Source organism: Tetrao urogallus (genome assembly GCF_951394365.1).
Source record: "Tetrao urogallus genome assembly, chromosome: 4".
Lineage (NCBI taxonomy): Eukaryota > Metazoa > Chordata > Aves > Galliformes > Phasianidae > Tetrao > Tetrao urogallus.
Window position 1 is genome coordinate 19395233 of NC_136817.1, and position 14750 is coordinate 19409982.

The 14750-nt window shown below is 50.9% G+C and overlaps 1 protein-coding gene across 1 annotated transcript; it reads left to right on the forward strand.

Moving 5' to 3' along the window:
- Window positions 1-316: 316 nt before the first annotated feature.
- CXXC4 (CXXC finger protein 4) lies at window positions 317-14494 on the forward strand (the record flags this gene model as incomplete). The annotated part of the gene is made up of 2 exons (XM_079534080.1): window positions 317-1417; window positions 14450-14494. The coding sequence occupies 2 exons, from the start codon at window positions 317-319 to the stop codon at window positions 14492-14494; spliced, it is 1146 nt and encodes a 381-aa protein (XP_079390206.1).
- Between the last annotated feature and the right edge of the window lie 256 nt (window positions 14495-14750).

The window sequence follows — 14750 nt, forward strand, 5'->3', positions numbered from 1 at the left end:
CTTCCCGCCTCCCCCCTCCCCCCCCCCCCCTTTTTTTTTCTTTTTTTTTTCTTTTTTCCTTTTTTTTTTTTTTTTTCTGTTTTCCCCTTACGCTTTCTCCGCCGGTGGGCAGCCCCGGCCCCGCGCCCGCCTGCAGACTTCGCCGGGAATTCCCCGCGCCCTCCCCTGGCTCCCGCCCCCCCCCTGGGAATCCACTTTGTGTCTTTCAGCTCCCGTGAGGATGCGGCAGGCCAAGCCGGCCGGCCGCTCGGCGTCGCCGGGGACGCGCCCCGCGTGGGACTGAGCTCCCCCCGACCCCCACCCGCTCGCCGCCACCATGAACACCAACGTGTGCGTGGAGAGCGGCCCCAACCCCGAGGCGCCGGGGCTGCCCAAGGACAGCCACCTGCCCGAGGGGGCCCTCAACAGCCTTGTGGATTACAACTCGGAGATGGAGAGGTACCGCTCCTTCGCCACCTTCTACAAGACCAACGGCGGCGCCTTCCCGCAGGCGGCCAAGATCGCGCGCATCACCACCCCCATCTTCCCCAGCGCCGCCGCCGCCGCCGCCGCCCGCATCGGCATGTCCCCCTGGAACTGCGACACCGCCACCGCCGCCGCCGCCACCGCCATGCTCTGGGGCAGCGGCGGCGGCGGCGGCGGCGCGGCGGGCGGCGCGAGGAAGCCCTCCTCCTCCTCCTCCTCCGCCGCCGTCGCCGCCGCCTCCGCGGCCGCCGCCGCCTCCTCGCTGCACGCCGGCAGGGGCGGCATGCACCACCGGAGCGACTCGCAGCGCCTGGGCAAGCCCGGCTGCGCGCCGGCCGAGCAGCCCGCGCTGCCCATGGCCAACGGCAACTTCCTCTCCGGCTTGGCACCCGAGCACTGCCGGCCACTGGCGGGCGAGTGCATGAACAAGCTCAAGTGCGGCGCCGCCGAAGCCGACATCATGAACCTCCCCGAGCGCGTCGGCACCTTCTCGGCCATCCCGGCGCTGGGCGGCCTCTCGCTGCCACCCGGGGTCATCGTCATGACGGCCCTGCACTCCCCCGCCGCGGCTTCGGCCGCCGTCACAGACAGCGCCTTCCAGATCGCCAACCTGGCGGACTGCCCGCAGAGCCACGCCTCGGCCGCCCCCGCCTCCGCCCTGGGCGCCGCCGCCGGCGCGGGGGGCGGTGGAGGAGGAGGCGGCGGCGGCGGCGGCGGGGGGGCCGGCGGTGGTGGCGGAGGTGGTGGCGGCGGAGGAGGAGGCGCCGGGGCCGGGGCCGGGGCGGGCAACCCCGCCAAGAAGAAGCGGAAACGCTGCGGGGTGTGCGTGCCCTGCAAGCGGCTCATCAACTGTGGAGTCTGCAGCAGTTGCAGGAACCGCAAAACGGGACACCAGATCTGCAAATTTAGGAAATGTGAAGAGCTTAAGAAAAAACCTGGCACTTCGCTAGAGGTCAGAGGAGATGATTTCTTTTTCCCCAGCCTCCCGCCGTCCCTCCTCAACCCCCTGCCCCCGCCCCTGCAGTGCTTCTTGTCTAGCTTCAAGATGCAGCACCCGTTTTCCGAGGCCTCCTTCAGGCTCTAAGGGTGCTCCCGCCGCCGGCGCGGCCCCGCGCCCGCCGCCCCCGCCCCGCCGCGCCCGGCCCCGGCCCCGCCGCCCTGCGGCGGCTCCCCTGCGGGTTGCGGGGTCGGAGGCTGCGCCCTGCCCGCCGCCCCGTGCCGTGCAGAGCCGAGCCGAGGTGCTGCTCGCCCGGTGCGCCCGCTGCGTGACCCAGTAGACTGGTGGCCGGCTGGTTTCGCTGCTTTTTGTTAGTTTTTTTTTTCTTTATTCTTTTTTCCTTTCTCTTTTCCTGGAGATCGTGGTTGTTTCAGGGCGGTTTTAGGGCTGGGATGGTGGGGAGAGGGAGAGTTGGAGCTGAGCAGTGCCCCAGCAGAAGTCTGGGGAAGCGTTGGCTCACCCATCTGGGGCTGGCTGGTGGCAAAGCCGGTGCTGTGACACGTGCCTGTGTAGTTCGTTTTGCAGTGAGGCATGAGTAGCCCACTCATGGCCTGGGGAACACGGTGGGAAAATAGCAGAGGTACGCTGGGCTGCTTGCCCTCTGACCTGCATCCACGTTTGTCTTTACACTGTGCTTCCGAACCTGACGGATGTGCCTAGCGCTCCTGGCTGTGCAGACAGGGTCTTGTGTTGGCAGAGGTTTTGGTGAACGTGCCAAGCCCAACAGACAATGGAAGGCAGAACACCCGCTGCACAGAGCGCGGCTGGGGCTCGTCGGTAGGCAGGGGAACGAGGAGAGGGAAGCCCAGTAATCACACATAATCCCTTGTCATTATTAAAATTATAGCGTTGCTGGCGAGGCGCGTACATTGGATGTGTCTGGAGATGTCGAGAATGATGCATTCAGTGCAGAGGAACAGTGCACATGGGGTGACATCGGGATCCGTAGTCACAGAAATTAGCAATTAATTGAGACCTTGTTTTGGTGCTCCAGCTCGGTGCAGGCAGGAGTGAGCCAGCCAGAGGGCCTGGGGGAAACAGCAAGAGCCCGCTGGTCTGTCCTGCATTACATCAGTGTGGGTAGTGGCATTGGTGTTGGCACTGCCGAGGGATGCTTGGTTCTGAAGGTACATGTGGTTGATGGCATTAACTCCTCTGTAGCCATCCTCACCACTGTTCTGGTGAGAGGGAATCACTGGTGAGAGGGACCTACTCTTGCTGGAGTTTGCTCCGTAGCTCTGCATGGTCTCGAGCTGTCATTGCGCATGCGTAGTGGCCCAGCATTGCTAACCCCATACCTGGCACAGACTCCACACGTGAGAAACCAGATAGGCTTAGCAGCTCATGTCTTTCTTGGTAGCAGCTTGGCTGATTTTGTACAAAGTTTGCTAGGAAAACACAGGACTCTCTGGTTGGGCTCACTAGCCCGGGTGCTGTTGGGCTGAATGTGATAAATTACAGCTTCTGAGGGCTCATCGACCTGTCTGGAAAGTGAGATATCTTGGGAAATGTGCTTGCACGCTTGCCGATCTTCCAGTGGGTTCGCATGCTTCCCTGGCTGCATCTCCAGAATTTCCTCATTCCTGATGGAGGGATTTGGCAGCCCTAAAAGCTGCTAAGGAGTGCCACCTGTTAGAATTGCTTAACCAGCGTGACTGAAACACCATGGATTTACTAGCCACTCACATGCTCTCGTAACCAGCTGCCTTCACTTCTCTTCACTCCCTCTCCCCCTTGGTGTTCCATCAGCCACAGATCTCTGGTCCCATCTGTAGAGGTGTCAGCTGAGCATCGCCTCGTGCCACAAGTATGTCACAGAGCGTGGCTCCTTTCCTTGAAGAAACAGCAGTAGGATCAGTAGGCGAGGAAGGTCCCAAGAGGAGCAGCCTTTCGTCGAGGTTGTTTCTCATTTCCCTTTCGTTCTTTTCTTCTCTTTAACCACGTAACGGAGCGTGGCGGCATGGCCAGGGTGGGCGGGTGGGTGTCCTGGTGCATCCTTAAGGTGCGAGAGTTGTATTCAGCGTGGCTGCGAGTTGTAGAGATGGCTCAAGGCAGGCGTGGGACTGTGCTTAAAAACTAAATAAACAGAAAGCGAGAATAATAACAATAAACAGCAAACTGATTGATCCCAATGCAAGCATTTCTCTCGTTTTTCCTTTAAATTCGTTCTTCTGTGCAATGCAACTCTCAAGGTTAGTACACCAAATGGAAGAGATTCACACTAATGCGTTCCAGCCCCCAACCCTTACATTTTTAATGGCGTGCTTCCCTTCCAGCATTTTTTTTAAACACTTGACCTACTTTTTCCTATTTTTCTTGTATGGTTTTCACCCGCAAAGTGTCCCAACGCTCTAGTATTTTACATAGAATGTTATTATTACTAGGAGATTTTATGTACAGTAATAATAAATCTGTAAAACTCAGATTGACGTCACATTGCACACTGACTACTTGTGTACGTACGTTCTGTCTTCATGCAGATTTACAGTTGGTTTAAAGAGGCATAATCTTTATTCACCCACTGAGACTATTTGTTTGCCTCGGATGGGCGGACGTGTCTCGCTACTGCTACGAGTTAGGGAGATAGGGAGCCAGCTAAGGCTGTGCATTTCCCCTCTTGGAAGGAAGCCCTCCTGACCCCGCTGTCCAGTCGGTTAGTGATAGCAGAAGGGGATGGAGGGCTGGCTTGCAGCTAGCATGCACTGTTCAACCCTGATGTGAGATGGCTTCTGTCAAACAGGTGGTGCCGCTTGCTTTACTTGTAGCAGCCTCACCAATTAGGAGCACGCACTATTAAAGTTTGCATATCAACCTGCAGTATCGACCTCCAGATACCAACTGGGAATGCCAGCTTCTGTATACCAACACAAAATACAGCCTCCAAACCTGAGGCACCTCACCGAGCCACATCCAAAGGTAGCTCGAGATCCTTCACCTGGGTTAGGATCACAGCAAGTGGTTTCAGCAGAAGCAGCACCCAACCTGGTCACCTTAACTGCTTTGCTGTGTCCGCTGGGAATGCCATGCAGCATAAGGCCTTCGGGTTTTCTTGAAAACTGGGTTTTCCTTTCAGCCTGTTGAGGTGCCTGGGGATGGTGTGATGCAAGGCCCCTGCATGTTGTCGTGGCTCACTGAGGCCCGCTCTCTGCTGCTCAGAGCACTCGCCTGTTGGCAAAAAACCTGTTGGCTTTTTGCTCTAGAACCATGTCTCACAAGGTATGTCATATTGCTGTCGGCAGAGATGTGGCATTGAGGAAGCCACTGAGGGCCCTACAGGGTTGAGCTTGTACTTTGTCAAACTACTGAGCTATAAAAAGCCTAGCACAAGGAATATCTTGAGATGAAGCTGGATGTAACCCATTGTACTGCTTTGTATTTTCTTCTTCTCCCTTCTTCACGTGATGCTCACACGGCAAAGGAGCTGCCCCAGTCACGTGACAGCAGTGTTCAATCCGTGCGATGTGGGAGCCGCAGTTTGATGCAAGGGGGGGATGAAGGCATGCTTTTTGTTCCAAATGAAGCCTCTCCCACCTGAGGAATTTTCTTGGTGAAATTTGGTAATTGAACTGAATAGAAATTGGAAGTAATTCAGCAAAAATGGTAGGCCGGTCAAAGTCTGAACAGCCTCATTCATACAAGCTCTGTTTTTTGTGTGTGTTGGAAATTGTTTGCTTTAAACTGTTGAACTGTGATTATTTGCCAGGGAAATTGTACATGTGGCGAGGGAGGTTAGCTGGCTGTGACAGTCCTGTGCCTGATGGCACTGAGCAGCTCTCTGAACATTTTTGTCCATACCAAAGCAAACTGTGCTGTTTGGTTTCAGGATGCTGTGTCGGACTTAGGACTTGGCCCAGTACTGCAACTGATTCATTTGTCGTCGTCTTTCTTTCTTTCTTTTTTTTTTTTTTCTTTCTTTCTTTCTTTTTAACTCTACATAGATATGAAATGGATGTGAAATCGGATGTGCATTGTTTAGGACAAGTTGCATGTGTCGTGAGAAATATGATCAATGAAGATAACAGTTTTTTTCTGAAGCTGCAATAAGCATAACAAGTTTTTTTGTTTGCTTGTTTTTTGTTTTTTTAATTTTTCCCTCCAAATGATCTGAATCCCTTTGGAATGTGTACATGGAAGCCAGTATGGGTTGGAACTGTATGACAGCTACAGCGTTTTTGGGAAATGTTACAGCTGTGATTGTGTAAAATGCTCTGTACACACCACACTGCTTGTAGGAGGAGACTTGTTTAAGTCAGTAGATAGGTGAGCACTGTGTGACATACTGTTCATTCAAGGTGGGGAATGGTAAACAACAATTCAGAGCAAGACTCCATCTCTGTCTGCCTGTACGTGTATGCTGACATCGCTTTGTGGGGTCACTTTCCACGCAACTCTGTTTGCTGGGTTGACACCAAGCGCGGGGAAGGCTTGGCTTGCCTAGGGGATGGATCAGGATGTCAGAAAGCAGTCCCTGTTGAATAGCAACATCTTGGTACTGCGTTTTTGGTTTTAAAAGAAATGTGCTCTAGGCAGTTCAATAAAAGACAGTCATTAATTTCTGTACTCCGTGTCATGCATTTGATGCGCGGTGATGGTTGAGAACAGGTGCCTTCCAAAGAGCCAAAAAGAAGTGTGTCAGTGAAAGGAAAGATGGTAGGATTCCAACTCTGATCGTACTTGTGATTTAAGGGTTTGGCTTGATGAATAAGACATTTCTAAGCAGGCAAACCTAGAATGTACACCCTAAAGTCTCACCAAATACCGCATAATCCTTTTGATCACTGGCTTTGGTGGGAAGCAGCTGCTGATTGCGCAGGGAAAGGCTTACGATGAGCTTTTCGAATATACCCGAGTGAGTTAGGAGGAATGAAAAAGTAACTCATGTCCCTGTAAGGAAGTCCCTGGGACTTGACCTCTGTGACGAACAATTCCCAATACTGCTTGTTTAAAAACTGCCAGCAAACCTCACTTTCTGAGGAGAACCACCATGCCAAGGAAGTGTTTCTCTGCTGCTTAGCATCTGCATTTTTTTAATAACTCACCTGCTCTGCAGGATCGTCTAGAAGCATGCTAGTTTAGACGCTTCTTTGCTGTTTGGGAGCCTGCTCTGTCTGTCTGTCTTTTCTTTTGGATACCTATATTGTGTTCCACTGTCATGTCTTGTTCAGTCACACACAAACACCTCCTGAATCACTCTGTGGCATCATCTCAAGCCATCTCCTGTTTGAGCATCCTGTGCTTGCTGTTCTTTGTTGAGCTATGTTGTACCATACTTTGGATGCAAAGCCATTTAATAATGTTGAAGCCTTAGCTCTGCAGAGGCTAAAAAGATCCCAGCAGGCTTGTTAACTTCTACTCTCAGACATTATGGGAAATATTTTGTCCTCACTGGAACTCCTAGGCATCTTCTTAATTAAGATCATAAAAATCCACGGCCAGGTTTGCGTTAAGCCTTTTGATTTTTTTTTTGCAGCTTTCCAGTGTTTCCCCATATTTAACCAGCCACCACAGTGCTAAGTGAAGTACAGGAACTTAAAGGCAGCGTGGGGGTCTTGCTGGATGCTGCATTCTTAGTGGGCCACACTCATCAAACATCTTCGCCCTTGCCACCATGGAGTTTGAGTCTTTCCTCTTCTCTGCTAGAGTTTGTCCCCATCTCAGTCTCAAAAGAGACGTTTTCAAGCTCAGCTCCTCTGCAGTCTCAGGACAGTGTTCCCTTTGGTTTCAGGCTGCTCTGGCTGCAGTCTCTGCTGAGCTTCTGTGTGGGATTGTTTTTAGCTGGTGTCAGGCTTCCTTTGGCTAGGAGCTAATAATGGATTATTCAGCAACTTAGCAAGTAGAGCAGCAGTGTTAGAATTTGAGGTGGAGGCAGGAATCTAATAAACACTGGCAAATTATGGGAAGTCCCAGGGAGTTCAGGATGCAGATGAGTGAACTCACGCGAAGAGGAGAGGGCAGCTGCAGGGTGCTCGAGCAGGAAAGGACCCAGGACCGACTCTGGCATGGTGCTAATGAGCAAAGCCTCAAAGGAGCATGCTGCTCCTCAGCTGGAGCGAGTCAGGCACTGTAGGTGGATGGATGAGGTTCTCAAGGCACTCTGCTGCCAGAAAGGGCAGTACGGCCGTGCTGAAAATGACACTGAGACCTCCCATGGTAGAGAGAAAGCAGCACGCAGCTGCTGCTGGGAGCAGGCGGCTTGCGTTAGAGATGCAGGCACAGCAGCTCACCTATAGCTCTCTTCCCACGGCTTCTGCCTATGGTGGCCAAGGCTTCACACATCAGAAGAGGACCCTGGAATGGGTGAGCTGGGCTTCCTATGTCTCGTGACTGATAGGAAAAGCTTGTTTCTTTCATTCTTTTTCTAAACTGAGTGTAATTTATGGAGAGGATCTGGGTGCTGGAGCGAGCATGTGGTATGGAAGGATTCTCATGATCCGAACAAGTCGTTCCAGAGCCAAGGACACGATGAAGGCGTACGTACAAACGAGCAAATGTGAAAGAAGGAGGTGATACAGCAAATGAAGGGCTGAGAATGATGGATTGTTGTACAAGTACTATGTGGGCTTAGAGTCTTCTTGGGCAGCATATACCACATGTCCCAGGGAAGTTGGATCACACCAGGAGTATGTGAGCATGTGAACTCAAAGAATTTGCTCCATCATCACAGGAGTAATACCCAGTGGCAGCTGTTGTTAGGTACCATCCATCTTTCTGCACGTGGGGCATCCTTTGCTGTGCACCGGTCTCAGCAGGTGCAGGCATAGCAGGGAGAGAGGGAGTCCATTCCTCTTCCTAGAAGTATAAGGAGGGTAAAGCGTGATCATTGGGGTGCTCTCAGAGGTCAGGCATGGAAAAGGAGAGGTAATCAGCAGATGGTTGTCCCATGCACTAACTCTATAATGAGTGGTACCTACCTCAACCAAAGGCTGCTGGTTTTAGAGTGAGTGGGAGAGGAGAAAATGTGCTTGGCAGGGTCATGGGTCTGTATAGGTGGCCGACATGAAGTGAGTGGGGGAGAACTTGATGGCAGTAATGACATAAAAGCTGTTCGCTCTAAATCACCAGCACAACTCAGCCTCAGAGGCAGGGATTGCCAGTGGCTGCTTGCTTGGAAGCTGATGTAAAATAAATTGGAGGTCAGGAACCAGTGGAGGTGATAACGTCGTGAAAATAATCACTGAGATGAATCTTAATTGTCATGCTTGAAAATTTCAGAAGACGTACCAGGGAGCTCAAAGCCACATGCAGTCCTGTGAGGCTTTCCACTCCAGTCAGGCATGGCAGTGACCTGCTGCATAGGGGTTTGCCTTTTTTCCTCCAGCTGGGCAGCTTACAGAGCTCAGTAGCTGTGAAAGCTGAGCCAGCACCCACAGCAGGTCTCTGGAAATGCCCCAGCCCAGGTAGATTCCTGAACAAAGCATCTTTTTCTTCTGTTAGAAAAAAAAAAGAAAAAAAAAAAAAAAAAGATTTGCAGAGAAAGAAGAAGCAAGCGAGCAGAGGCCAAGCATTTAATGGATGTATTTTTCACTGGCTCTTTTATCAACAGCATGTGTGAAATCCCAGAGGACAGAAGCAGTTAGCTAACCAATGAGGCATCGTAGCCGGTGCGAGGCTCTGTGCAGGAGGAAAAGATGCCGAAGGCAGAGCAGCTCTAGCGGAAGGAGATTGAAGTGCAGGCCTGGCACTGGGAAATGTACCTCCTTCTGCTTGTGGACCAGTCCATGCGAGCTCACCGTGCCCCGCAGCAGCTGCTTTGCTGGTGATAGAGATGTCAGTGTGTGAGCGCGGAGGCTGGTACCGCTGGGTAATGAACCGATGGGGATTTCTCATTAACAGAGTGAATGTTAACATGAAGAATTCCAGTTTGTGAGCCTGCATGGGAGGAGGATCGGTGAGAGGAGCTGATGGATTTGATTAGGAGGCACTGTGCAAGGGGTTGGCAGAGGGCAGGTCCCTGGCAGAAGGCCTGCTTCCTGCTGGTCGTGTCTGACAGAGGACAATCAGCAGAAGGCACCTGCTGGGACCTAGGTGAAAGCAGGAGCTGAGCAGCAGTCTGGATGTTTCACTTGTAGTGTCTTTTGCATGGTAGCGCCTCATGCTCTATGTTGAGGGATGGTAATAAACCAGCATCCAAGAATTTCTTTACAAAACACTCCTCAACTTTTATGACTGCATGTTGGGCTTATTGATGCGCGTTCCCACTGTCAGGACGAGGGAGCGTGGCAGCTCCCCTGACCCTCTCAGCCCTGGTTCAGGCGTAGCACTGTGACACTGCTGGCATGGCTGGTGCTGCCATTGGTGCTCAGCGGAGATGGATCTGGGCTAGGCTGAGTTCCTTATGGCTTCTGGTCTGTTTGCCATCTGTATTCTCCAGTGATGTTACGCTTTTTTTTCTTTTTAGATCAAAAATTGAAATTGTTTACCCGTTCCCCAGACTTAATCTCATATATAAAGGAAAAAAAAAAAAAAAAAAATTCTAGTGTGTGCTGCATGTAAAGGAGAGACACATTTGCTCATTCTTTCTCCTGGGGAGAAACCCATTGCCCCAGGCTCACCCTACTGACTGGGCCAGGAGCTGCTGCACGTGCTGAGCCCAGCAGCAAGACCCGGTGCTTCTGGGGCTACTTTGAGGAAGCTGCCGGGAAGCTGGCTTCCTGAGGCATTGCCCCAGATGAGCTGCTCATCTCACATTGCCACTTGCTGCATCTTGTGGCAGAGCTTTGCTTTTTGCTTCGTGCACTCGGCGGGGAAAGCCAAATGAGTTTCCTAACCCGGTGTGTGCTAAATCTGGTTTGTGTCAAATACGGTGCGGGAGATACGCAGTGCAAGTGGAAAAATAGCTGCTGGCAAGCAGATTCATGTCTTCCCTGAGCAAATAAAGCTAGCTTTTAAAATAAATGTTAAATCTCCTCCTCAGCTTGAAGAGAACCAGGCCCACAGCTCAGCCGCATGAGAGGGATTTTAGCCTGGGCTGCAGCCAATGTTGAGACCCCATGCCTGTCCCTGTGCCCGCTGGGGCAACAGACTGGGATGGCTCCTACCGCTCGGGCTCAACATTGGCAGCAGCTCTCTGTTTGCAGGCGGGACGAGGCGGGGGATCCACACACCAGCTCTGTGCCCTGGAGCCTCCTCGCCTCAAGGCAAACATTCAAGGAGACTTTGTGCGGGCTGGATGTGAGTGCTGGGAGGTTTTCCCCAAAGTCATCGCTGTAGGTAATGTATATTTATGAGGGGAACAAAGCGGGCAGCAGTTGCTTCCAAAGACTGCTCTCCTTTCCTGGTGGCTCTGCCTTTGGGCGCGTGGCGTGGGGAAAGGCCGCTTCACCTTGGGGCTGAGCTCACTGCTGGGGCTCTGCTCTTCTCAGGCAGTCTTGCAGACATTGTGCTCTGTAGTCCATACTCATAAGTGTGTAAGAGATCTGTGCAGTCACTGGCAGCAGTGGTCAGTGTTTGCTCTTGGACTGCTGATTGATCCAAATGGTGTTTCATGCGGCACCATGACTTCTCAATTGAACTTGTTGGTCATCATGTAGCTTTGAATTTCTCACTTTAGTTTGGTGTATATGTATCTATCTGTATGTATACATATATGCCTACAAATGTATAAATGTGTAACTATCTGTAAAAACCACGTTTGGCCCAGATTTCATGCTGTGCATCCAGTAGCCTAACCACCAACCCGCCGCTCCTGTGGAAGAGATTTCAGCAGAAATGGTTCTCCAGCCTGAGACTCATGTAGGATTTGTAACACTGACTTTCCTATGGTCTTTCTCCTCTATGTGGCCAGCACCAGTCCTGCTGCTTTGGGAAATATGAGAAAATATACCAGTTTTGGTTGCGTTGCAATTGGGATTTTGGATTCAGTCAGGGCAAAGTTCCTTCCCTGCTGCCAGTTTCTGTGCTTGCATAGGTTTGTTGGGTTGCCATTATCTTGAACATACCCCAGCAGCAGTATATCTCCCAAAAGGCCTCTGTAGAGCTAAATTGTTTTAGCCAGGACTCCTGAAGAGAAATGCCACATCTGACAAATAACTTGCTGTAGCCAATGTGTGGGTTTGCTTCTGTGAGAAGAGGTTTTTTGCTCTCAGATCAAACATCAAAGGGTTCTTACCTAATGCAACATCTTTTAGCATTAGTAAGGTATTAGGGCATCATCATGTAGCACTCCGATACATTTTAGTATTCTATTCTATTTCTGAATGCAGCTCACCTCTACCCAAGGGATTCCCTAGCCCTACAGAAAATAGTACTGAAAGTGATCTAGAGCAAACCCAAGGATTTGGGTGCATTCCAAACGACAGCATCCATAGCAGGAGTGGCTGGCTCTCCTGATTCTAATCTGCCTAGAATCTTTCCAACAGCTGTGAGACTCATGAACATTTCCAGCAGGTTTTGTAGGTATAAAGGGTGTAAAGTAGCCAAGAGCTGGGGCTGGAGCTGGCCTGGGAAAGCAGGTGGGTCTGTGGGTAGCCCCTTAGGATCCATTGGGTAGTCAGTCCACCCAGTGTGGAGGGTGTTGATCTTTAATGAACACCTTTGATGTAAGAATGAAGAAGCCAGCTGTCAAAATAGAGTCTCTGGTGATGAATACGTGTGTGATTTTCCTACTGCTGCTTAATTTCAGGGATTTTCCCAGGTCTGTCAGTCCTAGTTGCCTTTTTCACCTTGTGAAACCCAGAATCTTCACTACATCTGAGCAGCACCTTCCACTTCTGCAGCAAACTTGTGTCCTGGTGAAAGCTGCTGAGAGGAAAACGCAATAGCGAGTGTTAAGCGGGAAGGTCGTTCGGCAGCAGGCTTGCGCAGGGATAAATCCTCCATCCTGCCGTGCCTTACAGCATTACGGGTTTGTGAGCATTCTCCTGGGAGCCAAGCTGCCGTTTGTCAGCATTTACACCAGCGTGAACGGCAACGGCTGCCTTCAGGAATGCTGATCAGCCCCCGGCCTGCTCCTCGCCCGATGCACGGGGGAATCTGTCCTCGCTGTCACTCAGGATAATGATACCCCGCCGGCAGAGCACGAGGCCACAGCGTGCCCTAATCTCCTCCAGAGCTGCCTTTCCCAGCTGGGACTCCCGAGTTTAGTCGTGCAGGCGGTAGATGGAAGCTGCAATTGAGCTGAGCCACCGAGTGAGCTGCAGGGTCTTTTTTGTCTTGAAATAACCTTAGCTTTCACAGGGCTCAGCCCTAAGGGCCTTGTCTCATAAATCGGGTTTGTGTTAACTTGGGCCATCTACTTCCCTTTTAAAAGCTTTCTTGTTTATTGTGGATGAAAAATTTATTCCCAAATTGGAGTGTTAGCATACTGGATATTTGATTGTAAATGTATATCTGTAATTAGAACTTAGCTTGCGGATGCAAAATTCTGTATCTCGTGATTTTTTGAAAGCACACATCTTAAACTACAGCCTTGCCCTTCAGAAATACTATTCTGTGCATTTAAAGGTCTGAATGACCTTTTAATCAGACATTGCACCTTTCCTTCTAGCCAATATGACAACGTCTGACAGTAACTCGACCTGATGTTGTGAGGAAATAAATAAAGGCCATTGCAGCCGCTATGCCTTTAAATCTGTCTAGCTAGCTGCGGTTTTTCGTGTTTAGGTAGATGGACCCATGGAGGAGCATTGCGTTTAGTTTTCAGGCGAAGACAATATATCGAGTTCAATACATTTGCATGTCTGGCTGCTCTTTTGAGATCAATTTAGGCGTGTGATTGCTTCCTTCCACTCTGAACTCAAGCCTTTCCTGCAGCCGACCTCCTTATGAATTATGAATCCACATCCCTGGCTGGAGCTCAGCAGCCATCTTACAGCCTGTGCTGACCTGGGGCTGTCCTCAATGTTCCTGGACAGCTGCTCATGCTTCAGGTTTTGGTGAGGGGCTGGCAGGGCTGGCTGCCAGCGACTCCTGTTTCAAGGCTACTGCTCCATGGAAATTCTTACTGTTGGAGGCAGGTGTATCTAAAAACCAGGCCATTGCCTGAGGGAGCTGGTGTTCAGATGATCTCTGGGACACCAGCCCTTATGGAGAGGTACTGGGTGCTGGGTAGCGTGGGTTGCGCTGCTGCTCTGTGAGCACACGGGGTAGATATAGTGGTAGCACAGACCCTGTTTAGACAAGCTGGTATTTGTATACATGGTCAGCTACATCAGCAAGTCTTTGTGTCCCAGGGTTGTGTTTCTAGTGTAATCTCATGTGCTGTGATGCTGCTTTCCCTCAGCGGTTCTGTATGTCAGTATGTAAAGTATATTACACTATGCGTTGAGGTGTGAAAGGAACTGGCCTGTGCTCAGATGCATGTGGGACACCCAAATGCAGGTGGATATCGTTTTGGGGAGACAGCAAGTGGAGCGGTAGGGGTGAAGAGCAGCAGCCCTGAAGGCAAACTGTTTGATGTGAGGCCAGGGGCCTAGCACGTGTGTGGAAGCAAGCAGGTGGGCAGCCTGGGCAGCCCCCTGGGTCAGTTGGTGTTTCCCTTCCTCAAACTAAGTTGAGGATGTGCTTCAACGGAAATGTGGAATGAGGGGAGGTAGAGCAATGCCTGTTATGCCCCTGTCCGAAGAAGTGCTCCTGCCAAAACACATGCCTGACTGGCAAGCAACCCACCCGACTGCAGCCAGCAAACCATATGCTGTGCCGAGTTGCAGCTGGGCAAGGTTGTGTGGTCATTCCAAAGGCACCGTCTGTTTTCCAGGAGATGTTTTTGATACTGATGTTCACACGCCCGTGACTACCTTGCTTAGCTAACTAAAGAGACTGCATGCTAGGAGTGTTACATACTGCCTAAGATGTGTCACATGTGACCCTGTAATGGCATGTGCTTGGAGGAGGGATGTTTCTATGAATTGTCAAGCTGCGTGAGGCATCGTGCTGTTCCTAGATAACTGAAAGTATGCCGGAATTGTACAGGGAAAGAACAAAGAGAAGAAATCGAGTTTTGTAATGCCACAAAAGAAAGCTTAACTTGTTTTCTTGCTTTTTTTTTAGAGAACACCTGTTCCCAGCGCTGAAGCATTCCGATGGTTCTTTTAAGCAGTAGTGTATCTTATTTTCAAGGCAGTCCGAAGTGAATGGCAAGCTAAAGTCTTGTTTTAAGAAACTGCTTAGTCTACCACTGAAGAATATACTCAGATACTATTTTCATTTCTGTATAGGGGTTTCCTCAAAAGCAAAAGACAAAAATCTGGGAGCCTGGGGAATTGGCCAGCTTATTCACATTCAGTACACTGATTCTTTCTTTGATGTAACTTAGCTATACTAGTGAAGTTGTTGTCTATTTTTAAAGTGG